The sequence below is a fragment of the Lynx rufus genome, unplaced genomic scaffold (genome assembly GCF_022079265.1).
Source record: "Lynx rufus isolate CCGP_SWC_20201006 ecotype Redwood Valley unplaced genomic scaffold, mLynRuf1.p SCAF_23, whole genome shotgun sequence".
In the NCBI taxonomy this organism is placed as follows: Eukaryota; Metazoa; Chordata; class Mammalia; order Carnivora; family Felidae; genus Lynx; species Lynx rufus.
The window spans coordinates 12,681,752-12,708,033 of NW_025814838.1; the positions used below are offsets into that span (position 1 = coordinate 12,681,752).

Genomic DNA, 26,282 nt, shown 5'->3' on the forward strand with positions numbered 1-26,282 from the left:
GTTCAGCAGCCCTCCGGAACTTGTACGTCTTGCAAAACTGAAACTCCACACCCCTTAGACACTCCCCTCCAGCCCCTGGCAGCCACCATCTACTTTGTGTCTCTGAGTCTGGCTACCTTAGGGTCCCCATAGAAGTGGAATCATACAGTGTGAGTCTTTGTGTAACTGGCTTATTTCACTTGATGTAACGCCCTCACGTTTCATCTGTATTGAGCACGGGACAATTTCCTTCCTTTTTAAGGATGGACAACACTACACCTGTATGTACGTACTCATTTTTTTCTATCCATTCCCTGTGACGTCAGCACTTGATTTCTGTAGCATTTGAGGCTTTTCTCCCGGGTTAGTGTTGGGAGCTCAGTGAAAGGGGCTTTGAGGAGCGTGTGTGGAGCTGTGTTTCCGGAAGGTGAACCCTCTTTTCTGTGTTTCGGTGTCAGATCCAGTGCCGACAACTGTCCCGGTGCCTAACATGGCACCTTCAACGGTCGGCCGGGAGAGACATTCCTGTGATGCCCTGAACCGCTGGGTAAGAACGGGGGCCACGTGCTCTCGTCTGCATCCCAGATGGAGTGATGCGTGGACGTGTCTGGGAAGTCGGGCCCGTAGGAAGGATACTTCTGCAAAGGCACTGGGCTTCCTTCCAGGGCCTCTGATCACATCACTGCTCGGCATGCCGCGCGAATTCCGGCAGGGCCTTGCAGAATCATTCCCTCGGTGACCATTTCCTTGCTGCTACGTAGTAAGGCCGCAGACTACCCGCACGACGGGGACCGCGGCTGTGGTGGGCGCCTGGAGCGATGTCAGGAGGCCCGAGAGCCAGAGCCGCCTGACCACCGGGCACCTGACAGTGTGGACCGAACGCACTGTGCTGTGGCTGCCTCGGGACACTGAAATTGTGCCTCCGGGGTTTTTGTGTCAGGGCGTCCACCACAGCTGTGTCGGTCCTAGCATAACGGGCTCCTGCCCCGCCTCGGGCTTCATGAGGAAGTTAGGATACGTTTGTGCCGTGATATCGAAACAGCCGGAATAAACTGTTTAGCTGGACGTATACGGCAGGAAGGAAATGGTCATCGCAGATTATAGGAAAAAATGCAGGTTACCACACAGCATGTCGAACAAAACGTTTCGCGGCGATGGAAAATATAGAGACAGAACGGGATGGGTATATTACTTGTCAACAGTGGGTATTCTCACTGGTGCGTTGTGGGTCATTTTTATCTTATTCTTTGGGTTTACCCATATTTCCTAGATTTGCCTACAATGAACTTATATTTTTTAGTAATTAAAAACATAAAACTCAGTCTCTTTAAAAAAAAAAAGTTGTCGTAAGTAAGAGAATGAGAAGATTCAGGGAACCTCGCCCCTGGGAGTCTCTTGGGTCTGGGGCTGAGCGCATGAGGGCCTGTGGGGGGAGCCGGGAGTCCCTCCGTGCGGGCCCTCGTCACTCTGCCCGTGTCCCCGCAGCTGGGAGAGCAGCTGAAGCAGCTGGTGCCTGCGAGCGGCCTCACCGTCATGGACCTGGAAGTGGAGGGTGTGTGCATTCGGTTCAGCCCCTTGACGACAGCAGCAGGTAACCAGCCATTCTCCACGGTTGTCCTCCCTTGTTCCGGGAGCGACACTGACGTGTCCGTTCAGATCCATGCTGTGGCCTGGTTTCCTTTCCCTTGTGATACTCTTTTTCTTTGAAGAGGCTTTTTCTTTGCCTTTGGGCTAAATTTGGGTAGACGAGCTTTCCAGCAGAACTTCCCAGAAGTAGACTTCTAAAGTCACTGGAGTTCCTATGTTTTGGCGTCCTGTGGCCCTTCGTCTTCCCTTGCGTGGTTCTCCGGCCACACCTCACGTGAGACTCACCCGTGGAGCTTTGCCAGCTGCCGGCGGCAGGGCCCCACCCCGGGGATTCTGGTCCATGGGGCATGGAGCCCACGCGTCTCTATTTTTTAAAGCTCCCCTGGTGATTAGGGCGGACCAGAGAAGGTTGAGGGCCTCCACGTTTAGGTGTTTGGGAAAGCGGTAGAGCGGCAGGTGCGTGGGCTTGTGCGACAGAAAGTCTTGGGCGCATATACTTCTGTCGCCGTTTCACGCGTGTGGGATCTTGAGCGAGCTTCTCCTCCAGGACTGTTCCCGGGGCCTCACTGTAGCCGTGTGAAGATTGAAACCAGATCACATGTGTGAAATGTCTTAGGGGGACTCGTGTTTGCCATAGTGGAGTAGGTCTTAAAAATCAGATTAAAAATCTGATTATCTTTTTTTCCAAGATGAAGATTTTCAAAAAATGTCTGCTGTTTTTTCATGGAATGTTTTCAACATTTTTGGAAAGATATTTACCCAAAGACCTCAGTATAGGGAAATGTGGGTAACTGTCCTGCCAAGAAAAGCCCATCATGAAGATGGCCGGTGGCATCCAGATCTCAAAGTTGGGGAGTAGCTGGGTTACGTGGGGCTATAGTTAGGACTGGTGGGAGAGTAGGACAGAGAGGTCGGGGAGTAGGAGGGGCTCTGGGGTGTGTAGCCCCCGGGGGAGCGAGGCTCGTAGGCAGGAGATGTGGGTGAGTGGCCTGGAGATGTGGCACCACCTGGCAAAGGGGACGTAGGGGCTCGAGGGGCCCTGGGAGCCCGGCGAGGGGGACCATGCCGGGGAGTAGCCCGGGCTGAAGCCGCTGGCATCCGAAGCAGCACCAGGGGAGAAGCCAGCCGCCCCTGGGGTCATCCCACTTCCGACACTGGGAGACCAGGTGCCGTAGGCCAGAGTGGCACCCTGGTTCCAGGGAGCCATGGCCGGAGAAATCCCTCCCGTGGGACCGGGCGCTGAGCCGAAGAACAGGCCAGTGGGTCCGGCGGCCCCCAGGCCGGGCATCACGTACTGAGGCTTAATGTAGTCACTTGCCACATTTGAGTCGCAAGCGAGGGGCAGCGAGGTGGGCTCCCTGCAGCCCCAGGGGCTCTCGGGCTGTCCTTGGTGCTGTTGTCATCACCCCGCCCTCCTGCTGCCCCACACACACACCTGCCGGAATCCCTCTCTCTCCGGGATGCTACCGTGCGTGCCTCTTCGTAGCCTGCGCGAGGAGCCTTGTGCGTAGACTCCGGCGGAGTCCTGGGCCGAGACTGAGAGTTTGTGTCACACGGAGGGGCTGGTCTTCTCTTGGGTGCGAGACAGAACGGCGTCTGCGCCCGGATGCCACCTGCCTCAGTCGTTAACACCGATGTTCCCTATGGGCTTAGCGGCTTTTAGGTTACACCTTTGCTCCAGCTCACGGGAGGCCCCGCGGCCGCTGACCTTTCTGACGGCGGAAGTGGGAGCCCTTCCTCCCGCTCTTCGCTAACGCCCGGGGTCGTTCTCAGTTTTAGGAACTCGGGGAGAGGACGTGGATCAGCTGGTAGCCTGCATCCAGAGCAAGCTGCCGGTCCTGACCTGCACGCTGCAGCTGCGGGAGGAGTTCAAGCAGGAGGTGACAGGGACCGCGGGCCTCTTATACGTCGATGACCCCAACTGGCCTGGAATAGGGGTTGTCAGGTACGGGTTCGGCCTCCTGGCGGGGGTTGACTCTTCTTAGCCGTGTCAAGACTGTTGGCGGGTCATTTTGTGGACCGGCTTGGAAATCGCAGGTGAATATGTGAGGTCACGGTGTCGGTGTCCCCTGGAAATGCAGCGAGATGTTTTGGACACGTAGAAAAGCCCAGCGCGGTGGCAGTGTGGCCGCCCTCGCGCTCGTGAAATAGTTGTCGCTGTACTTTCTGTGCCGGCTTGCAGGTTACTGGGGAGACCATACAAGTGCACACCTGACGGACGGTTACTACTGTGGGGTACGGAGCAGCACGGCTCCCTAAGACTGAGAACCAGCTCGCCGGTGGGGCACGTCGCTCGGTCCCCTGGAGTGCTGCGTGTACCCTTAGCCCTGTGCCTGCTTTCCTCTCCTTCCAGGAGGGAAGGCCCCTAATTGCTTGGCTTTTTTTTTTTTTTTTAAAGAGAGCTAGCAAGCTAGCACAAGTAGGGGAGAAGGGCAGAGAGAGAGAAAGAGAGAATGAATCTTAAGCAGGCTCCACACTCAGTGCAGAGCCCGACGTAGGGCTCAGTCCCCTGACCCTGGCATCGTGACCGGAGCCAAAATCAAGAGAGTCAGGTGCTCAACCGACAGCCACCCAGGGGCCGTAAGACTCCGTGATTCGATTACAAACGATGAGGCTTCCAGATCTGGCCTGAGCTTCGTGGACTGGAGACTTGTACCTTCCTTGCCTTGAGACGCTCCGAGTGGCTCCTGTGCCCATTTGTCTCACTCACCTTGGAAAACTTCAGTAGCTTATACTCTACCTGCAATCCTGTGTCTGAAGAGGCATTTGATCTTTTAGACTGAAATACTGTTATTTGATATTGTTTGTAGGTATGAACATGCTAATGATGATAAGAGCAGTTTGAAATTAGATCCGGAAGGGGAAAAAATCCATGCTGGACTCCTGAAAAAGTTAAATGAACTGGAATCCGACCTTACATTTAAAATGGGTAACTACTACTTTTATAAGTCCACTATGAACTTCCAAAGGCTGTCTCCTAACTGGCTTAAAGGCCGTTGGGCTGTGTTTCCTCGGAAGAAATGATAGTTGAGTTCTTTCTAGAGTGAGCTAGCTCCCTTCCCCTTCTGCAGCCTCTTGGGGCACCCACGTCCTCATTAGTATCCTTGTCCTCACCCCGTAAGGGAGGTGCCTTTGTGCGCGGTCATGCCATTGTACAGGAGAGCGGCCCCAGGCAGCCTTCTGACCGAGGACTTGGGAGCCAAGGCAGGCGGTGGTCTCTTCCCACAGGCCCGGAGTACAAAAGCATGAAGAGCTGTATTTACGTTGGGATGGCGAGCGACGACGTGGACATTTCTGAACTGGTGGAGACCATTGCGGTCACAGCCCGAGAAATCGAGGAAAACTCAAGGGTCTGTAAGACTAATCTGTGCCTCGTTCCTCTCCTGGGTCTTCTCTGGGCAGCCAGCTGGGGTCACGAAGGAGGAAGCTACCCTCAGAAATACGTGTTCGTTCCCAAAAAGTGCAGAAATGGTTCCAATGAGCCAAGCATTGTACCAGGAATCCAGAACCCCCCGAGCATTTGATGCAGTCCCTGCCCTCAGTGGGCTCGTGGCTCGGGGGAAGAGGTCCATGTAGCCAAGTAGGGTGGCGAATGCCGTGGAGAAGTTAGGCGTAGCTGAGCATTTGGGGAAGACGCAGTGGCATCTGCCCGACGAGGTGAGGGAAGACTGCAGTCGCAGCTGGACCCGGGGCTGCGTGAGGCACGTGTTTCGGATGACAGGACTTCCCGCCAGGGATAGACCTGCTTCTGCTGGCCAGCAGGCATGGAGACCTAGCTGGTGGACGTTCTGCAGACCAGACATGTGAGTCACTAGGAATCACTCAGGAGCAGAGGAGGGACGACAGCGGGATGGGTCTGAGGAGACAGGCATGCGTGGTGGCCCGTGGCTGCTAGGGAGGGGGAGAGCGGGAAGTCTGCCATGAGGCCGAGGAGCCGGCTTTATCGTTGGGTGGGCTTCCTGAAGTTTCTCCCAACCCGCTGTGTCACTTCTGATCCCATTTCCATGACTGTGACGCGTGTGTCTCTTTTCTGTGGATGGGACATTGAGATCATCGGGCAGGTGGTTTCTCTCCTCCTTTTCCTGGCAGATGGGGCTGGTCACCAAGGTGTCTCCTCCTTAGCGGGGCATTTTGTCCTCTTGTGTTCACTCGCCGGTTTTACTTCGTACCCTGGCATCCAGAAGTGTAGAATTCCGTTTACTAACAGTTTTGAAAAGCGTCCCTGGTGCTGCGTTAATAGTTCTTCTCGGTCCCGGGCAGGAAGCTTAGACAAGTAATCCCTTTCTCGGTCCTACCACAGCTTCTGGAAAACATGACGGAGGTGGTTCGGAAAGGGATTCAGGAAGCTCAGGTTCAGCTGCAGAAGGCGAACGAGGAGCGGCTGCTGGAAGAGGTGAGGCTGGGCAGCAGACTCGCAGGGGGCGTCGGGGGCGTCAGGCCGGGAGCGGGCCGGCGGGACGCTCACGAGCGGTGGTTCTGCTCTGCAGGGGGTGCTGCGGCAGATCCCTGTCGTGGGATCCGTACTCAATTGGTTTTCTCCAGTACAAGCTTCACAGAAGGGAAGAACCTTCAACTTAACGGCAGGTAGGACCGCCGCCGCCGCCCCGGGATCCCCCACTCAAGCCGGGAAGCCTGGTGCGCGCGCGCGCGGCTCCCGCTCCTCCGGGGCCGCGTCTGTCTCGGGAGGCCTGGTGGGTCTGCCCTCTTCCGCCGCAGCAGCCGCGGCAGCACAGAAGCAGGTCCCCCCCACCTCCCGCCCTGCCCCCCATCCGCGGCAGACCCCCCTTCCCGCGGGCCGGTCTGAACGTGGCCACTCAGCTGTCGGGACTCTCCGGTGCCCCTGGCGTCGTGTTCAGTGTTGGGTGTCAGTACTCCCTGCCGTCCCCGTGAGTGCTTTGCCCCAGGAAGGAGCTGCTGTGGTAACGGGAGGTGATAAGATTGTAGTCCAGTCTGTAGCCCTGGACCAGCTCATTTCGAACCAGGCACCCCGCAAGGAGGACTGGTTGCTGGGGTTTGGGGACGGTGACGTGCGCCTCCAGGTCCCCTTCTTCCCTGTGTTGGGGGGACAGTTCCCTGCACGTGCCCCCTCCCCCCCCCCCCCCGGAAACCGTGAGCACACATGAGTGTGACAGAGGATCCGTGTCGCTCCGAGTGCCCGCCGTCAGCCAAGGGCCGTCTGGTCCCTGCTGCTACAGTACCGTTCCCACCGGGGCGTGGTCCCCAGGCACGCGTGGGCCACGCCGGGGCTGAGTGTGCCCAGGACACCTGGGGACGTGAGGGTGAAACGCACCGGCAGGGCTGGGCCTCGCGAGCGCGGCCGCGAGGTTGGCTTTCTCCGCTTCGCGGCGCGCTTCCGATGGCCGGGGGCTCTGCCCTGCCCGCCTGCGAGGCCCAACGGCCAGAGCGACTTTCTCAGGGAACGAGGCTGCGGGGGTTCGGCTCTCAGGGCGGCCGGAGCCGGGGGCCTCTGCACACCGCTCTCTCCCCTTCCTCGCAGGCTCCCTGGAGTCCACTGAACACACGTACGTCTACAAGGCGCAAGGCGCGGGGGTCACGCCGCCGCAGACGCCCTCGGGCACTCGCGCCAAGCAGAGACTTCCAGGTACAGCGCGTCTTCTGAGTTGATTAAGGCTGAAGAGAACCGTTGGTTCTCTTGGGAACACAGACCCTTGCGTCTTGGGAGGCTTGTCCTGTTGGGTGTTACCTCCTGTGTTTTCTTGGTGCTTTGACCCCATGTCCTGTTCCTCCTCACTGAGGACCAGCCGTCCCTGTAACCATTTCAGTAGCCTGGGGCTTCAGCCTGGGAGAACTTTCTCCGTGGCAGCCCAAGGGGGAAGTTCGGGTCTTGAGAACTGGCATCGTGTTTAACCTGGTGTTTACTCACCTGAACTTCTCCTGACCGTGACCTTGGGAGCCGTGTCGGTGTCCTGTCGGTTCTCATTTCTCACCTCATCACTTTGGAGCCTCAGAGCTGGGGGGCGCGGGGGCGTCTCCGGAAGCAGTTGCGATTAAATAAAGCAACCACTTGTTGGACGGAGGGCTTTCAGCACTGTCCGTGCATCTTTCTCTAGGCCAGAAGCCTTTTAAGAGGTCTCTGAGAGGTTCCGATGCTCTGAGCGAGACCAGCTCAGTCAGTCACGTTGAAGACTTAGAAAAGCTGGAGCATCTGTCCGGGGCGCCGGAGCCAGATGGCCTGGAGCCTAGCGGCCCCGAGCCGCACCCCGGGGCTCCCCCTCCGCAGGAGGCCGAGCGGACGGGGGCCTTCCAGAACGGGGCCCAGCGCCCGGAAGATGACCGTCCACAGGTAGAAGAACCGGAGAGCTTAAGATAAAATCCAGTGTTTGCTTTGAGACTGTACCGGGTATTGTTTCAGGGAAGATGAAGCTGTACTGAAAATGTGAGCCGTGCCACAGCTAACGCAAGAGAAATGACTGTTGTTTGTCCTTCGCTGGGATTTTTGCACAAATCTGTGCCTGAAAGCCAGGCTTTTTAGACGGGCAGTTGATTGGTCTCATTGGATGGGTCTGTAGCATGACAGCTGGGGTTCCTGCCCACGTCCTTGTAGGTGGTACCATTTCTCCCCCACGTTCCCATAAACACTCGTTGTTCACGAAGAACACTTAGAATTCCAAGTGCCCGCCACTTGAAACGCTTGCGCTTATTTTTCTAAAACCTAAGCGTAAGCCGTGACGAGGTTACATACAACTTTTCGTTAAGTCAGCTCTAGAACCTTCCGGGTCCTCTGTTGTGCTGCTGCACCGGAGAGGCAGCGCGGTCTCCGCCATCTGTTTGGGTCAGCGTTCAGTGTGGGCAGGCCGCGGGGTACGGCGGGCTCGGGTTTGGCGCGATGCCGACCTGAGCCCGAGCCGCTCCCGCCGCCCCCGCCGCTGCTTCCGAGGTGTAGAAAGGAGCGTGCGCTCTGGCTGGGGCAGGGCCGTGGGCAAGCAACTTCCCTCTGCCCCGAGTCCATTCCTCCCTTTATATACTATTTGTAGACAAATTAAAGGATTATCTATTAAGAGTAACTGTAAAACTCTTGGCCATATATATGTATATTTTTAAATACTGGTAAAGCTTTTAAATTGGCACACAGATACACACTGTGCTCGTTTCTATGTTTAATACCTGAAAAGCCGACAGACGCGAGTCTTGACCTGATACTAACTCTGCTGTGGAGCACCCAGTTACGTTTCAACCCTAAAATAAGTATACCTTTGACCTGTTTTACATGGGAGTGTGTGTGGCTTCTCCCCACGAGCAGCTCACCCCTTTGGGCCCAACTCAGAGACAACCTGGGCCCTCGGTCTGGTGAAGCCAGACCACTGCTGAGATACTGGAAGCGAGTGCTTAATTACTGCCTCTTTGTACTTTTCCAGAAGTCCTGCACCTCTTCGTTTTCATAGGTAAAGGTCCCTGAGCCTTTAGTTCAGTGAAGTCAAGCTTTGGGACGCCTCAAGACGGTGGGGGTTCACACTGGGCTGGGGACTGTCGTGTTGGAAGCCTTAGGTACACCACATTAAGCCTATAATTAGACACCGATTTGATGTGATTTCTGACTTTTGGCACTTGTCAAAATGCAACTTTTTTTTCGGTGCAGATGATTAAAAGTCTTCCCTGTTTATTTGGTGCAATGAAGTATAGCAGATAAAATGGGGAAAGGGGACCTTATCACCTTTAACAAGATTAATTTTTCAATGTTTTTATATATATTTGGAATTGCTAAATTGGTTTTGCTGAAACAGAATTTCACCCTTAAGATACTATTTGAATGTTGGTTTCAATAAAGGTTCTTGAAATTGTTAACCTGTGGGTTCAGTTCCTGAATGGTCATCAGGCAGAGCGATTCCCCCGAGGATAGCAACTTCAGAGAAATAAAGGCCTCGGAAAGTCTGACCTGCAGACATCACGGTGTGGCCATTTTAATGACCTCACACCTAGAGCAGACTTCGCAATGGCTTCGTGTAACTCTCACATTAAGTTGAGTCTCAGATTGTTTTCTGTTGCAGAACAGTCTGATGAGATTCTGGTTTTCCTTCTGGGCTTTTCATCTCCTTCACCTGGAAGTGGAGTAGCAGTTGGAATTCATGCTACTGAAATATTTGGGGGCCAGAAAACCCCTCTGTGAGATGGATACGTTCTCACGGAATTCTGCTGCACTTGAAATACCATTTTTCAAACAAGCTTATGTATAATGTTCCCTTGATTCCCTAATTTAGCAGGAAGAGAACCACTTACCCCAAGTCTGAAACAGCGGCTTGCAGGATCACGCGGCAGGCGGCTCCTCCTGGGCCCTCGGTGCCAAAAGGCAAGGCCGGGCGTCCCCTTCGGCAAAGCAGAAAGCACACCTCGACAAATGCCTTCGCGAAAATAAGATTTTATTTTTAAAGTCATTTGAAGGACAGTAAGGAAGGAGACCTAAGATTCAGCGGATGCGGATTCTGGTTCGTATTCTTTCCAGGCCCCACGGTCCCCATGGTGGTGTCTCTCAGGCCAAAAGTTGCTCTTTGGTGATGCCCGTGTTTAGCTTCCTGGAGAAGGGATCTTTTCCCATAAACCATCTTCGTTTTTTTTGTAGAGGAGAGCCTTGTTTCCGGGAAACAGTGCGTTGGTTGGAGATGGGTGTTTTTTTAAGAACATCAAGGTAGATCTAATATGTTCGACAAAGTGGGGTGGCTCAGCCAGAGGTGAAGTGGAGAGGTTCTGGAAAAACAAGATTCTGGGTCTGAGAGAGGAATAAGCTGGCTCTGTTACCCTCTTGACAAAGCTGTCGAAGTGTCTCTGGGTTCTTAAACAGTCCGGATCGTCTCAGGTCACCACGTACACAGAAGTCGTAAAGTTACGGAAGACGGGAGGTGTACTGCATTAACGAGGAAAAAGCAGTCGGCTGTGTACTCCTTCGACCCATGCAAATGCCCGGCCAGGACCTTACTTATTCTCGGCTGATCTAGAGGTTAAATGGGGTCTGCCGAAGGCATCCTAAAAGTAAATCCCACCCACCGAAGGAAAGGCTGCTGTGCTCTCGCCTAAACCCATCTTCTTCTTCTAGATGAAGAAACCAGGGTGCGGAGATTTAAGACCGCCCCAGCCTGTAAGTTCTCACCTCTAGTATTTGCTTATCATCTTGCTGCAGCCAGAAATCCACATGCGGAAATGGCATCCAGGAGTACGGTCCTATACGAAGTTGTTCTGTCTTTGCGTCGTAAATGCTAATCATCTGAAAAAGAGCATTTCGAGGACATTTCAAGGAACGTTCTCTGCTTCTCGAACCCCACCATTAGTGCAAGCTCCAGCGCAGTCCCACGTTAACGTGGAGGGATGAGCTGCTTTATTTTTAAAAAATTTTTTTTTTTCAACGTTTATTTATTTTTGGGACAGAGAGAGACAGAGCATGAACGGGGGAGGGGCAGAGAGAGAGGGAGACACAGAATCGGAAACAGGCTCCAGGCTCCGAGCCATCAGCCCAGAGCCTGACGCGGGGCTCGAACTCACGGACCGCGAGATCGTGACCTGGCTGAAGTCGGACGCTTAACCGACTGCGCCACCCAGGCGCCCCAAAACGGTCTAATAACCAAAGCCGCTACTTATGGAGTCCTTCCAGTGTGTCTGCTGTTGTACTTTGGGAGTAACGTACGTGCTTTTGTTTAGTCCTGACAAAAGTCCTCTGGGAAGACGGCATTTTTCCTACTTTGGTCGGAAACCTGATGCTCAGAACGGACAGGCACTTTGCCCACAGCGACATTGCCGGTAAGCATGAGAGCTGGGACAGAAACCCAGGTGTGTGTGGCTCAATGCCACATAAAACACCTCCTCGTTACTTATGCCCCAGCAACTAATCACCTTGCAGCTTAAAAGCGCTCAGTGCCGGCTTGCCCCATCAGGAGCAAGGAAAGTGCTTATTTGCCAATCAATTCCCTGAATTCCCCAACCTGTCAATGGTAGTTTTCAGCTTAACCAGCAACCCTGGCTTTTGGTTCCTGAGACTAAATCAAGTTCTGAATATTAGCTAAGTCAAGGCTATTACCCTGCTCGAGAAACAGCAAAGGCATCTGACAAACGTTAAAGGTTTGGCAAAACATCACCGTGAACGCACACACTCTCCAACGAAAATGTCAACGTTCCATCAGTGAGGAATCTGAATGCGCCTTCTCTTTTTTCACACCTCTGCCTTCAAAGCGGAGAAGTGGGGTCTAGCTTGCAAGAAACAAACGCTTTGTTCCTGACGCCTATAAAACGTGAGGCTCTGGAGCGGGACGCCCCTTTTTTCCCCTTAGCACCGAGGGTCTCACTCACTGGGCCTCCTGTCAGAGCTCGGGCGGCACGCAGCTCCTCCTCCGGGCCTCGGTCTGGGAAGGAGGCTCTGTAAATCTCTGCAGTTTTAATGTTGACCGCTGTGGGGACAAAGAGGTCCTCCGCATGGACTAAAGGCACAAGTGGAAAGTTGGCACAGCCGCACCACGTCTACGGCCACGGGTGACCGAACGTGGCCGGTCGCCCCAAGAAGGGGAAGAGGGGTATGGCTGGACCGCTGTCGCTGAGCAGCTGCGGCTTCCCCTTTGTGCAGACGGAAAGCGCCACCTTACGGCCAAGCCCGTGTCCGCCGGGGCCCCGGCCCGACCAAGGGGCGACCTCCTCCCCCGGGAAGCGCCAGCTCTTCAGGCCGGCACGGGGAGACCCTCCCTGGCCAGCGCCGTGGCCGCGCCGGGGGCAGAAGCGGGGCCTGGGGTGCTGTCCGGGTCTGGTGGTGGTGGGGGCATGTTCCCGCCACGCACCTCTGCCAGGCTACAGGCAGTAGTACGGTGACCCCGTGCGCCCCGCTCGGCCATCGCACATCGGGTGGAAGTTTCACCGGCTCTCCCCCTCCGGGGATCCGGGGCTGCGGCGGGAGAGCGCTCCGGCCTTTCCTTGGCTGCTCTCTCCTTAGCAGGACCCTTATTCCCCGCCGGACCCCACCAGGCTCCCCACTGTGTGAGGGGACCGACCCCCTGCCCGGCCCCAGCCCCGGAGACTGGCTGGAGAAGGGCGAGCAGACGGCCCCGCTTCCTGGCCGCCACCTCGTCCGTCCCCGGTGGCCGTAGAGAGCGGACGTCTCTGTTTTGTGGGCAGCGGTCAGAGAAGGCAAGCTGCTTGCCCGGGGCCCCCGGTGCGGCACAGGGAGCCAGGGTCAAGCTGGCCCTGGGAGCGCGGCCTCCGGGCCTCCAAGAAATGCACTACTTACCGATGCCATAGATGATTGGAAAGTGCTTTTCATTTTCTTCCCGGTCATTTAGTTCTAACGAAAGGAAGAAAAATGCTTTTTAAGGAGTGATTTTTAAGAAAAACTGAACAGTTGCTTTCATTTTCTATAACTGAGGCCAACAGGGAGCCCACACTGCAACGGGAGGAAAAAGGACATGCAAGGGACCGTGTTCCTGTTTCCCTGCCAGGTCCCACCGGAGCCGTCAGGTTTCCACCAAAACGAGTGCCGCGTCCCGAGTCAGCGCCTCCCGGCTCCCTACACGCTCAGCCACCAGCCACGCGTGGTGGTGGGTGGCTCCTTCCCAGGAGCAGAGGAAGCGTCTGAAAATCCCGAGGAAGGAAAGAGGGGCCGCGCTGAAGGGGGTGGGGGTCAGGATGTCATCGGAGGCCGAGCGGGATTTGGGCTTGGGGGGGCGGGCGGGCCACTGGCTGCAGAGGGCGGAGGGGGCTCTCCTGTGGCTGAGGGGCTCGTGTGCGAGGTCTTGCTTTAAGGGTGAGGGCGCCGGCTGTTGGGGGAAGGACGGCAGAACTTACCTGTCACACACAACGTCACTAAGTGAATGTCATCTTCTTGTCTGTCAAATTCACCTACAATGAAAAGTTTCAAAGTGGACATCAGAAACCCACTGAGCAAGTCGAGATGGGGCCAGGCCCTCTCCGTCCCACTCCCGTTTCTGCCACAACGCGGCCCGGGCGCGGAAGCCAGATTCCTGTGAACTGACGCCAGGGAACCCTAACCCTAACCCTAACCCTAGCCTCGAGCCCAAAAGAAACTGTGACCAAAGCTGTCCCTTCGTCTCTTCCTTCTCAGGGGTTTGTGGGGACAGCGGACTCCGAAAACGTTTACCCCTTACTTAAACAACTTTTTTTTCTTTTTACCAGCCATTCTAAAAACTTGATCACTGTAAAAAAAAAAAAAACGTGGAAAACACAGGCAAGTGTAAGTACACGGGTCGTTCATAGTACAAGGACACGGGCTTCTGATGCCACAACCCCAGCAGTTAACAGTCCGTGTTTCTTTCCTGCCGTCCGTGTACTGCCGAGCCCGCGCCTCTTAGACAAGTACTCCTGACTCTGCGGCCACGTGTGCTTTCCCGTGCGATTCACGTACTTTTTAATGGCTACGTAACAATTTCTTTGCTGACGGACATCAGACTGCTAACGTAAAGGATGTTCCGCCCGCATTTGGGCATGAATCTCCGTGCACACTGCAGATTATTTTCTTAGAACAGATTCCCAGAAGGGGAATTACCAGGGCAAAGGAGAGGAACCTTGTTAAGACTTAGGCCACGCGGCCAAATTGCTTTGCCGACAGGTTACAGCAACGTACGTTCCAGTGCTGGGCGCGTAGGCCCGCCTCGCCGCGGTTGACACAGAGCGAGGTCTTTTTTTGAATCCTCGCTAATTTAACGGGAAAAGGTGGCATCGTCGGCGTTTTACTTTCCTGCAGGTTAAAACGGACATCACTGCCCAGAGGGCCGCTCACCATCTTATTCACCGCTAGCGTTGACCGTCTTGGACCGTGTCGACTACTGTTTCCAGGAAAATCTCGTCCCCCTCCCATTGGCCCCTGAATCGTAGCTCGGTCCCTCCGTCCGAGTCCAAGCCGAGCCAGTCGGGCTGCTCCCAGCAGCTGCCCCGAGAGGCTGTGCACTAAGTAGCGTTTTGATCCAAACAAAAGCGGGAGCAAGTTTTCATCAAAGTTGGGGAAACCGTGAACTTACTAAGAAGTTGATGAGTAAGTTTTTGTGACAACTGCCTGTCATCACTGAAGCCTCCCACGAGGTGCACTTCCAGCCTGGCAAAGAGACGGGACGGTGGTCAGAGGCCAGCACTCCGGCCGCGGGGCGCCCTGGCTTTGCTCGGGACCTCGGTTCTCCGCCTCCACGAAGCCGCGCTCCGCAGCGGCGCTTCCTCCCGGGGCCTCTTCCGTGCCTCGCGGCGGGGAGGACGCGTCTGGGCGGCACTGGGAGAAACGGGGGAGGCTGCCAGGGCCGCGCGAGCCGCTGGGGACGCGGCCGGGGGCGCTGATGGCGGACGGGAGCTGCGCCTGCACACGAGCGGCCCCGATGCGGAGCTTAAGACGCTCCGCTCGGTTAGAATAGGGCTGTGGCGCACTTCGAGAAACCTCTTCGGCATCTCAGCCTAAGGGGAACCGGGGTGCGGGGCCGGGAAGGGGGGCTGGCAGACCGCTCACCTCACTCTTGTCCAGCAAACCCGGAGCCAGGGACTGTCGCCTCCCAATTTCAAGACGGGAACCAGGTCGGTTTCTACAGGCCATGCTTACCCCCCCACCAGCTTTTCCAGGTTTGGGGAACCCTGCTACTCCCCCGGGGTGGCCCTTCTGGGGACTGTCACTGCACACACTAGCACAGCACAGCTCTCAAACTCCTGTGCTTGAGCCTGTATTCTGCCCCCCCTCGTCTGCGAGCCCCCTCGTCCACAGCCTGGGACAACCCAAGGGAGGAACCCGAACCGGCCAGAAGTGGCATGAGGACAAGCATCACGTGGCCCCACACAAACACGAATGGGCCAGACGAGCCGCGGTCACCACGGCTTCGCTCGACACAGGGCCACGGGTTTGCCTTCCCAGTCTTGGGAAGGCACGACCACGAGCGTTCCATGGACAGACCAAAGATCCCTCCTGCCACGTCTCCGCACCGCACCAGGGGGCCCAGCGCAAAATGACACTGCTGGCCCGGCCTATGTGACACTAGTGACACCAGAAAGAAGGGCTTTATTATTATTTTTGTTAAATCCCTAGGATTCTGAGAACGTGTAGATGACCAGACTAGTCCGTTCTGTGGCCACCCCAGACTTTCTCCCCAGCGAGGGGCAGGAGGGGGCACAGGTGTGTGTGTGGGGCCCCTCTCCCCCAGCCGTGGGACCAGGTCCCGTGTTCCAGGGTGACAGCTGTTGGGAGGGGGCGGCCACCTGACGGGCCACCGTGGGAAAATGCACCCTCACCCGCACCCCCCTCCCCCGGCCACGGGGGGTTCCTCCCTGCCTCGGCCTCCACGGTCCTTCCCACCCTTGAACACCCTGTTTTGCTTCCTGCCGGCCTCCTTGCTTCAGGGCACTTCGGGGGCAGGTGTCTGTCTACTGGCCACGGCTATGGCCCCGACACCTGTAACAAGCTCCCCCTGGGAGAAAACACCCGACAAGCAGCTGCCGGAACGAACGAATGAAGAGAAGGCATCTGGGATTTGCTGACGCGTGAGCGAGCATCCCACGATACGGGAGCAGAAACACAAGCTGAGGTTCCAAGTCAAAGCTTCATCCACAGGCCAGCCTGCGCCCGCCACCCGGTCTGCTCGTTCCACGGCCACCGGCGAGGGACCGACGCTGTGCCGGCTCGGCTCCAAACGAACGAGCCGGTCGCCGTGGCGGTGACCTTCCATGCGGCGGCCACGGCCGTCCCCTCTACGTGACAGAGCGCGGGGCCCGGCACCACGGGACACGGGAACGGGGCGCTCACCTTCCACACGGAGCGTGGTCGGAGAAGGATTTGATGGAGCTCATGATCAGGGGGACCTCCGCTTTGGTGTCACTTCCGTCACAGTGGGTCAGGCAGGTGGCCCCGTTACCTGAGGCAAAGGGGGGAACGACTCACGTTACTCCGGGTGAGGGCTCCGTGCTCGAGCCAGATCTACTCCCATCCCTTCAGACGCCTCCTCTGTCAATGCCCTGGAAGGAGACCCAGGAGGATCTGTGCTGCCCCGCCCACCCTTCTGACCCGGGTACCAGGGAGATGCCATGCGGACTGGGGGGGGTGGGGGGGGAGGGCAGGGTCCGGCTGCGGGCAGGACACCAGGAATGTCACGGGCAGAGACGCAGCGCTGCCCTTCCTCTCGCTCGCCGTACCTGTGTGCCTCAGGACCACGATGTGACAGGTGGTGGCATCATCAGAACCCAGGATGGAGATGGAGCCTGGTTGGAAAAGAGAGAAAATGAAACATCCAGTAGCCCCGGGGGTGACGCCCGATTCACGGCCTCCTAACCTACCATCCTGCGGGGAGGCCGCTGCAAGCTCTCTTTGCTGAACATACAGAAGGCCCTGGGGTCCCACTTGCTGAACAGACTGACCTCTGAGAAGTCTGGCTCTTTCCTGTTCGATTAAAACAAGATAAAAGAGGGACGGAAATTAGTGATGACTGGGTACCTAGAGGGGTGGCGAGGCCCGACGTGCGCCTGGGCGGGAGCCGCGGGCTCTGTGCGGTGCCACCAGGCTGAAAGGCCAAGGGACCGGGGCTGCGGCCACTACGGGTGGTGGGGGGAGGCGGAGCAAATGACACGCGTGAGCTCCCGGGCTTCGTTCCGCCTGCGCCTGAGGGACCAGAGTGCAGGCCTTTCTCCTCAAGCGCAAGAGACCCTCCAGGGCTCTGCACCCGGGAAGGGAAGCCGACCGTCGGCCCGAGGGCCCGGCCGGCTCCGAAAACACGGCCCTTGTGCAAGAGAGGCGGACACCGTCCCTGCCCCCGAGCTGGTCGTCCCCACGCTGGGAATCTGGACCTCTGGACCGGGGAACCTCCCTCCCCCACCAACGCACACACCCGGGTGGCTCGGAACGACAGAGGTGAGTTATGCCGAAGAGACTCACGCTATTGCACAGTCAGGAAAAATGAAGACTAGGAAAGATGGTTTTGAAATGCAAACCGACAAAAAGTGTAAAAAAAAAAAAAATCTTTAAAAGTTATAAATAAGGGCGCCTGGGTGGCTGAGTCAGGTAAGCGTCCAACTTTGACTCAGGCCATGATCTCGTGGTCCGTGAGTTCAAGCCCCGCGTCGGGGGCTCTGTGCTGACAGCTCGGAACCTGGAGCCTGCTTTGGATTTGGTGTCTCCCTCTCTGCCCTCCCCCGCTCACGCTCTGTCTCAAAAATGAATAAACGTCACAAAAATTTAAAAGTTATAACTCTGCGGTGATGATCACAAGGCTCAAGTGTTGCCACGTGGGAGGAAGCACGAGGAGATTCACCCGCATGGCCACGGCCACGGTCAGACAGGGCAGACTGAGTGCGTTAGCATTTGCTCTCTCGCCTTGTCCCGATTCCGTAAACGTGCTATGACAGAGCCGTGACCGAGGCAGACAACCAGAAAGGGCCCGTCCTAAATCAGCAAATTCATGAAAAGGCTGTGTTGGAATCAGGTGTCCAAACCTTCTCTCACTTCGTATTGGCAGAAATTCTTACGCAGGAAGCCCTGAGTCGTGGGTGCAAGCGTTGACTCGCCGCACTGTGCCCCTGCAACTAACAGGTCACTGTGTGTCAGCTGTACTGTAATTCGAATTTTTTTTAAAAAGTCTTCCACACTGGGGCGCCGGGGTGGCTCAGTCGGTTAAGCGGCCGACTTCGGCTCAGGTCATGATCTCACGGTTTATGGGCTCGAGCCCCGCATCGGGTTCTGTGCTGATGGCTCGGAGCCTGGAGCCTGCTTCGGATTCTGTGTCTCCCTCGCTCTCTGCCCTGTCCCCGCTGGTGCTCTCTCTCAAAACTAAAATGTTAAAAAACACAAAAATGCCAGATCGATACAAGAAATTACATCACACGGGGTACGTAGACGGGTCACTACTTCCTCCTGACTTGCAGCAAGTCGACTCAAAGAACAGACTGCGACCCAAATGCGCAAACCCAGAGGAGGTGGGTGGGGTCCGGCCAGGACCTGGCTTCACGGTCTCACACGGGCCGCTCGCCACGGCTGAGCTTGGTGTGCCCAGTGAGGCTGACACTTGCTTAATCAGTAATAAGATACAAGATATATTAAAAAAAAAAAAAAAAAAAAAAGATCGCTTGATTCGTTACCCAGAGTTTTCTTCTCTTAATAAACTCTCGTTAACTGGAAGCAAGGCAGCCATTAGCACGACAGCGGCTCCTCAACAAACGAGAAGGAGTAAGTGGGAGTAAGTGAGCTGCCGTGTCAGTCGGCCAGGCTCGGCCGCAGCGGTCAGGGAGGAACTGGCCGTGACTCACGGTTCTGCAACTCGGTAAACACCTCGCCTCCCGGGTGCTCTGCATGTCACACGCTCGTCACCTCACCTTGATTCGAAATTAGACGCAGGACAGCGCGCACTTTCCTTTCCGTTAGCCCCGGGACACTTACCTTGGCCTCTGTGCTTTCGGGGGCGGGGGCGGGGGGGTGGGGGCCGGGCCAATGGGGGCCACAGACGTCCACGCTGGGGCCACCACCCCAAAGGCAAAGCCGTGTGTGCGCGTGAACTGCCACTTGCGTGCCCGAGAGCAAACATCCCAACGGCCCAGCTCCCCCCACCCTCGCCCTCTCCCCCCTTCCCCCCTTCCCCCTCCCCCCCCAGTGTCCCAGACAGACAGGAGCATAAATTATCAGAAGAGATGATGCCGCAAAGCGAAAAGAACATGTTGTTTTGGTTTTCCGCTTTTAAGGAATGAAAAAAGTTCAGCCAACTTCTCCTCTGTGGAAAAACACAGAGAGCTACTCCGTCAGCTCCCATCCCTCCCCGAAATACTGGCCAGCTTTCTGGGCCTCTGATACTCTCCGGACACTGACATTCATGAAAAAAGCCTCCTGTCCAGTAGTCCCTCCCTTCCCAGCTCCTGCCCCACGGCGCTGCCCTCCTAGGCCGGGGCTCAGCAAACTTTCCTCCGAAAAGGGACGGAGAGGAACTATTTTGGGCTCTGCTGGGGTGCGGTCTCCTGTTGCAACCACTAGGCTCTGCTGTGTAGCCTGAAAGCAGCAGGGACAACACGTAAACAAACGGATGTCGCCGTGGCCCCAAAAGACTTGATTTATGGGCGCCACGGAAATCTGAATTAACTTCACTGAATTTCACATGTCATGAAGTAATACTATTTTTTCTTAACGGTTTTCTTTAACTATTGAGACAGATAGAGAGAGAGAGAGTAGGAGGGAGGGGCAGAGACAGAGAGAAGGAGAGAGAATCCCAAGCAGGCCCCACACTCAGTGCGGAGCCCGGCTCGGGGCTCGAACTCCCCAACCTTGAGATCATGACCTGACCTGACCTGAAAGCAAGAGTCAGACACTTAACCGACTGAGCCACCCAGGTGCCCTGAAATAGTGTTTTTTTGTTTGTTGTTGCCCCACCACTTAAACCTGTAAAAACCATTCTTGGCTGACGGGCTGTCCACACGTGACCTCTGGCGTGGGGCTGGGGCCTGAGGACCCCTAATTCCCCAGGCACTTAGGACAAACGATCACGTGCCCCTTCCCCTGCTGCTCTGTTCCGTCCGCTCTTCACATTCTCCTCCTCTGGGAAAAGGGGATCGTGCCGTCTGCTCCTCAGGTCGTGTGAGGATTAACGGACGGCAGGTTTGTCGTGGGTGGCTGTCGCCAGGCCCGCCCGGGTCCCGACCCCGGGGTCCCCCGTGTCCACGCTGCCCTCCCCGGTGGCTGCCAGCATCACTGCTTCAACACACGGCTCTGTCACAGCCCCTTTCCTGCTCAGAAATCCTTGGAGTCCAGCGATGTCACTCGCGGGAATAATTACAGGGGTTTACAAAGATTCAGCTCCGTGACTGTTTCTAACACAGCAGATTTATAAATATCCTCCGTGCTTAGAAGCAGGAACTAAGTTGCGGTGCATTCGTATCGCGGAATTCTACGGAACCACACTTAAGCCAACGCTGCTGGCCGAGCATCCGGTGACCGGCTGAGAGCAAAGGCTCTCGGACAGCACGGCCCAGAGCAACTTTGCGCGGTGACGGCAGCCGTCTATTTCTGCCCCGCCTCGTACAGTAGCCACGAGCCCCACGTGGCTGTGGGGCACTTGGAAGGTGGCTGGTAGGACTGAGGAAGTGATTTTTACATTTTCTTTCACCGTCATTACACGAAAATCGCCTTACGTGGCCGGGGCCACCGCACTGAGCACTGCAGCGTTCTAGACTCAAAGGCACCCTGCCAGGGTCCCGACGGGGACTTCGCCTCTTTGGGGATGTGGGACCTTGGACAACCCGCTTCCACCTCTCTGCGCCTCACAGTCCTCATCTGTAAAATGGGAGCGGCAACGGCGCCTGCTCCCGGGGGCTGCGCAAGTCCCACCGCGTCACGGCCGTGACTATTCTGCGCTGGGCGTGGCTAGGGACAGGCTAGTAACCGCTGGTCCTGCATGTGACCGGCTGTGTGGCGTGAAAAAGACACATCACAGAACGGAAGAGGTTGTATGCTCTCGTGTCTAGAAGGGTCTCATTCCCACACAAAGAAAAACCTCTGGAAGGGTGTTTGCCAAAATATGAATAACGGTAACGCTCACAGATGATTTTTTTTTCTTCTTTGTGACACTTCTGTTTTCTTCTCTCTTACAAAGGGGACACGCGACTTGTAGAAAACAAGCCATGAAACTTTTCATCTCCCCCCCTTCCTTGAAAGATCCACCAAAACCCCTCTAATCCGGGCGCGACCCACCTCCCTGGGTTACCTTCCACGTCCCCTCATCCCCTCACCCTCTCTGCGCCAGGGAATCTGGCCAGTCCACCTGCCCTCGGGGCGCTTCCCCCCTGCGCTCGGTGGCAGTCTTGCTTGCTCACCTAGAATGTTCTCTCCTTCCTCCCCACTCGAATCTCTCCCATGCGTCCATCCTTCTTCCCTAAGACTGCTAAGTGGCCCGTCCCCCAGGTTCCTGTGATGCAAATCGGCCCCCAGGACACGGCCTTTCCTTTCAAGAGGGCAGGCCACCCTGGCCTGTCACATCCCTCCCCCCCCCACCCCACCCCCACACGGAGTGTGCTGCCTTGGACACTGATCTTTCTATCACAGAAACTTCCCGAGAGACATAAAGATAGCGTCACCTTAACTCCTTAGGCAGCTGAAAGTTTCTCCCCTTGGTGAGTCCTACTGGGACTTCATTCCTTCACAATGTGCCGGCGACATGGCCCAAGGAAAGTGCATACCACAGGGCCTAATGTCGGCTAAGTGCCCAGGAGGTGCTGGCTAAGGTGCCTCCTGTTTTCCCGAAATGGAAGCTGCGAATCACAGCGTGGTCCCCTTTTCCCGGTAACTCCTCAGCCTTCAGGTCATTTTCAGGGGTCACTGCGCTCATTCGTTTATATAACAAGTAAATTACAAAGTGCAGATTCATTGCCAGCGGCTGCCCCAGGCTCTGAGGACACACACAGTGACACATACTTCGTCTGCCTTCAGGAAGCTTACATTCTGGGGGACAGATCAAGGGACAATAGAAAAGAAAAAAAAACAAAAAAAAAACACCTATGCAGACAAAGTGATTACAAACCGCGCAAGGGTCCCAGAGGAAACCTCAAAAATACCTTCTCCGAGCCTACAGACTGTCAAGTTCCTCTGCTTCCCAGTTCAGAGGGAAAAGGGGCATTCTACCTTTAGGGCACTTAACAGTTTGTGTATTCGAGCCATTTGTGATTAGAAACCATACCCTCTAACTAGGCTGTAAAGCAGTCCGCCCCGATTGTAGGAAAGAGGTCAACACGGCGCCCAACATACAGTGGAGGCTCAGCATGTCCCTCCAATCAATGAACTGACTGATTTCCCCCTAACTAGATCCGGGACAAGGGGAAGGTTTGGACTCAAGAACCCCTTTCCAAACTGTCTCTGCACAAGCACGGATTAGGGGTTCGGAGACCTATTTGAGGACAAAAGCAGGAAGACAAAACCCAAACCCTTCCATCAGGGCGTGGTCCTCAACACGGCTCAGCTGGGGAGAAGCAGGGCCCTTTCTTACGGCTAAAAATACTACCCGGAGGCCCGTGGGGAGGGGAGCCCGAGGGAGCGGCCGGGTGCCCCTGCCCGAAGCCCGCTGGGGGAAGCCGCTCCCCGCGGTGTGTGGGCCCCCGTGAGAGCCCCCGCGCAGGGGCCCTTGCCCCGGTTGGCCTCAACGGGCAAGCCCGGCTCGGAGCGGGAACCCGCCTGCCCAGGGTCGAGAGTCCCCGGGCACCCTCCAGCCGCGGTGCTGTGCGACCTCGGGCAAACCGCCTAACCTCTCTGGGCCGCCGGCCCCTCCTCCGGCAAAGAGAGGCCTCGGCACGTGCCCTCGGAGGCCCAAGGAAGGTGAAAGCCCCACAGATGCCTCGAGCGAAGGCATAAGATCGCTGCCGGCGGCCAGGGCTCCTGACGTGCCGAGAGCGGCTCGGCTGCGCCAAGTTTAAACCCTGCCTCGGGAAGAGCGGCTGGAGGCGGCGGGGTGAGGAGAGTCGGGCGCGTCCGGCAGGTCCCCTCGGGTCCTCCTCGGAGCCCCCCCCACCCGGGCCCTGCTCACCTCCAGAAGCGGGTGGGCGCGCACGAGGTCCCCCGCGGACTGCGGCAGCCGCACTCGCCGCCCCTCGACTAGCAGCGGCATCGCGGAGGCGGCCGCCCCGGCAGGCCCAGGGAGGCGGCGGCCTCCCCAGCCCCGGGCCGCCCGCGGCCCCCGCCCCCGGGCCGCCCCGCCGTGCCGCGCCCCGCCCCCCCCCGCGGGCGCCGCCGGGAAGTGAAGTCCCACGGGGGCGGCGCAGGTCCGCGCGGTTCAGGAAATCGGGGGCGGGCCGCAAGGCCCTATGGGAGATGTAGTCCAAACGCGGGAGAACGGCCCTCGGCGCGCCCCCTCCGCAGGGGGCGCTGGGAAATGTAGTCCCCAAAGCGTGGGCGTCAAAGCCGGGGGAGGAGCTGGGCTCTGGAAGAGAGCCTTCGCCGGGTCCCGGCTCAGTCTTAGTTCACATATCAGCCAACCGTCCCGGCCCAAGAACGGGCTCTGGGGTCTGACTGCCTCCATTCAAGATCACGGCTCTACTACTCCTCATTGTGACCTTGAGCACGTTAATCCGAGCTGGGGAACCTGCTGTGCTGCTGCTCCATAGGATTGTGTTCAGTGAATAAACGTAAGCCGCCTGAAACCGCGAAAACAGAGTCTAGCCCCACTGATGATTTAGAAATCATCAGTAACACTTGCTGCTCGGCGTACAGCAGGCACTCACTGATGGGCCAAGAGCCCTGGGAGTAAACATCGATGAGGTACCGTCCAGTCCCTACTAAGGACAGGTACCCCGGCGCAAGGCTCGTGACCTAGGGGCTCTCTATCCTGAGATTTGGAAATATCACTTAAATACACCGGACTCCACCATACCTTAACCAAAACGCAGTTTTACAAAACTAGTGGTGAAGCGAAGAGCCACCTCACAGAACAAGAACTGTTGCGACGGCATCGCAAGGGGATTCTGGGACCAAGAATTAAAAGCCACCATAATAAGCCACACCTGGCAGGGGGCAAACGCTGTCCTACCTCTCCAGGTGAGGCCTCTTTAGCGGGTACCAAGGAGGCAATCAATGTGGATGAAGTGAAAGTTGTCTTTGCCTTGAAAAGACCCTCCCGTGAAAGGGCTTCCTGCCTACTTTCTCCCAAGGTAGCCAAACAGCTACTGCCTCTCCCTGCGTTTTCACTGAATCCTCCCAGCCCTCAAGGAGGTGGTGGTCATTTCCACTTTACAGCTCAACGTGGAGCTCCCAGAGAGCCCAGGTAACTTGCTCAAGGTCACACAGCTAGTTCGAGAAGCCAAGTCGGACCCCCATGACACTTTAGAAGTCCCTGGTCCTTTCTCACCTGTATAAATTAGCCACTTCTCATTAAGGAAGACCCACCCATTGCAGACAAACAGGATGGGCCTTGGAACTCCTACCCAAATAAAAGCCCGCTTTTCAATAGTAAGAGGATTAGAAAACTCTTTTTATATAATTCCCGAAGAAACTTCCCAATTTTTTCCCCACAATGTTCCTTCCAAAGTGCGTGCATTTTTTGAAGCGTTTGTTTTCCCGGAACCAGTTCAAGCCGCGGCGGCCCTCGTGGCTAGGCGTGCTCACGGGGTCACTGACACCTTAGCCAGTCCTTCTCATTACCAGCGTGTCCCTTACTCCCCAGCTGTCCCCTGTACCGCTCTGGCAGTATTCCCGCCTCTTTAAAAACCGTGTGATGTGTTAGCTGCAGTTTCCTGACAGAGCTTTCATGTTCGCCAGTAAAAACCAAAGAAATCAAAACATCTGTTTGAGAAGCCTCTTTATTGGGGTACCTCCCTTTACTCCATTACTGGTATAAGAACAAAACATCCAGATTAACCATATCATTGTTCTATGTTCACAATGTTTTTTTTCCTCAAACTCTTCTGACATTAAGCAGACCGACTTATAAAGATACCCTTCTACACTAAAACTTCTCAACCCACAAAGGCCCACTCCACTTACCGTTAATTTCTATGGACACATTTCATGGACCCGTTTCATCCAGGTCACAAAAATCCCACCCACCCCCCCCCCCCTTTAGCCAGCAGTTAAAAAACCAGAGAACGTAAAGGTTCTCCGATGACTGTCCACCAAGTCACCAAAAGAAAATCACCAATATCCAAAACTTTTTAAAGCAATAAAAATTTCTGTTTTCCAAAAGCGTATTTACTCTACATCACCATCATAATTATACAAGAGCATACAAAGCCCTAGGAAAGAGAAAGTATTTCATTACAAAATATTTGCGATCGAGAAAATATTGCTTGCTTTTAAATAATAGGAAAAGTGGCAGAAAAATAAATATGTTTAGAGATGTCCATTTTCACAAGTAACACCAAAGTATACACACAAGGAATGAAGCTAAAATACGCGTGAGCCACAGAATGAGCCCAGCCGTGCGCTCACACACACGTGCTACGAAGTGAGGGTGTTTATTAGACTCCTCTCTCTCGGTGTTTAGTTATAAAAGTACAAAAAGAGTCTCCCCCAAGGAGGATTTCACCGAGCTGAACTCCATGATACATCAGCTGGCAAACGGAGGCTGCAGCTATAACCTTGGCTGTTGTCGCTAGCAAAACCATTCCACCGAAGAACCCAGGCTCCTCTCCCCTGCTCCATCAGCACAAAGAAACTCTCAAAATGACCAAACTGATTCTAGTTAAAAAAAAAAAAAAAAGTAACATTCCACTACAAGCAAGCACTCCCAGTCCTAACCACCCTCCTGGGAGCCTCACGGTAAAATCATGTGCTGTGTTTTATAAAAGTCCAACTCCACTCTCAGTGTATGGGAATTTCATTTACCCGGAACTCTGTTGTTCTTTTAACTCCATTCTTCCACTCACGAGCGTGTGACTTGTCTGCTTCCGCTTCCCTAAATCCTGCATGTCTTTCCTCGGGGACTTCCTCGGCCTCTGACAATCCCTGGAGACCTTCAGTGCCAGCTCCGGCTTCTAGCGTCAGGGACCGGCTCGGGCCACCTTCCCACTTTCCTCCGCCCCCTCCGCATCCCAATGAAATCCCAACACACAAATACGGTTCCAGCTGAGGGTCAACACTGTACCCAAAGTAAAATCATTTTAAAGATGTGGAATAGTCTCCTAGAGGATCTTTTTCACTGAAAATAAACTGGATCAACAAAGTCCTGTGATTATGGCTCAGACCAAACCTATGTGCCATCCCGCTAAAACAGGCCACTGCCCAGATCAGAAATTTCACAACGATGCCAGAAAGCTATAACAGAAATAAAATATACACCCACCACACAAGTCAAGCCTTC

The 26,282-nt window shown here is 55.8% G+C and overlaps 2 protein-coding genes across 6 annotated transcripts in view; one reads left to right on the forward strand and one right to left on the reverse strand.

Annotated features, from left to right (window-relative positions):
* Window positions 1-9,369, forward strand: part of PDXDC1 (pyridoxal dependent decarboxylase domain containing 1) — a 50,565-nt gene extending 41,196 nt beyond the window's left edge. For all 3 annotated transcript variants that reach the window (XM_047087173.1, XM_047087170.1, XM_047087171.1), the window contains exons 15-23: window positions 438-526; window positions 1,465-1,570; window positions 3,340-3,511; window positions 4,377-4,495; window positions 4,795-4,916; window positions 5,867-5,959; window positions 6,054-6,150; window positions 7,064-7,168; window positions 7,638-9,369. In XM_047087173.1, coding sequence (XP_046943129.1) covers window positions 438-526; window positions 1,465-1,570; window positions 3,340-3,511; window positions 4,377-4,495; window positions 4,795-4,916; window positions 5,867-5,959; window positions 6,054-6,150; window positions 7,064-7,168; window positions 7,638-7,897 — 1,163 coding nt within the window. In that variant the 3' untranslated portion in view covers window positions 7,898-9,369. The remainder of the gene's footprint in view (window positions 1-437; window positions 527-1,464; window positions 1,571-3,339; window positions 3,512-4,376; window positions 4,496-4,794; window positions 4,917-5,866; window positions 5,960-6,053; window positions 6,151-7,063; window positions 7,169-7,637) is intronic.
* Window positions 9,370-9,924: 555 nt separating this feature from the next.
* On the reverse strand, window positions 9,925-23,145 carry NTAN1 (N-terminal asparagine amidase). 3 transcript variants are annotated; one of them, XM_047087174.1, is made up of 10 exons: window positions 23,016-23,143; window positions 16,807-16,909; window positions 16,666-16,731; window positions 16,280-16,388; window positions 14,526-14,599; window positions 13,336-13,389; window positions 12,782-12,835; window positions 11,857-11,954; window positions 10,667-10,780; window positions 9,925-10,266 (listed from the first exon to the last, which is right to left on the reverse strand). In XM_047087174.1, exons 1-10 carry the CDS (start codon window positions 23,094-23,096, stop codon window positions 10,087-10,089), a joined length of 933 nt encoding a protein of 310 aa, XP_046943130.1. In that variant the 5' UTR covers window positions 23,097-23,143; the 3' UTR covers window positions 9,925-10,086. The 3 variants fall into 3 exon arrangements, with proteins under 3 accessions (XP_046943130.1, XP_046943132.1, XP_046943131.1); XM_047087175.1 differs by having other exon boundaries at window positions 10,246-10,423; window positions 23,016-23,145; XM_047087176.1 differs by lacking the exon at window positions 16,807-16,909 and having other exon boundaries at window positions 23,016-23,059.
* Between the last annotated feature and the right edge of the window lie 3,137 nt (window positions 23,146-26,282).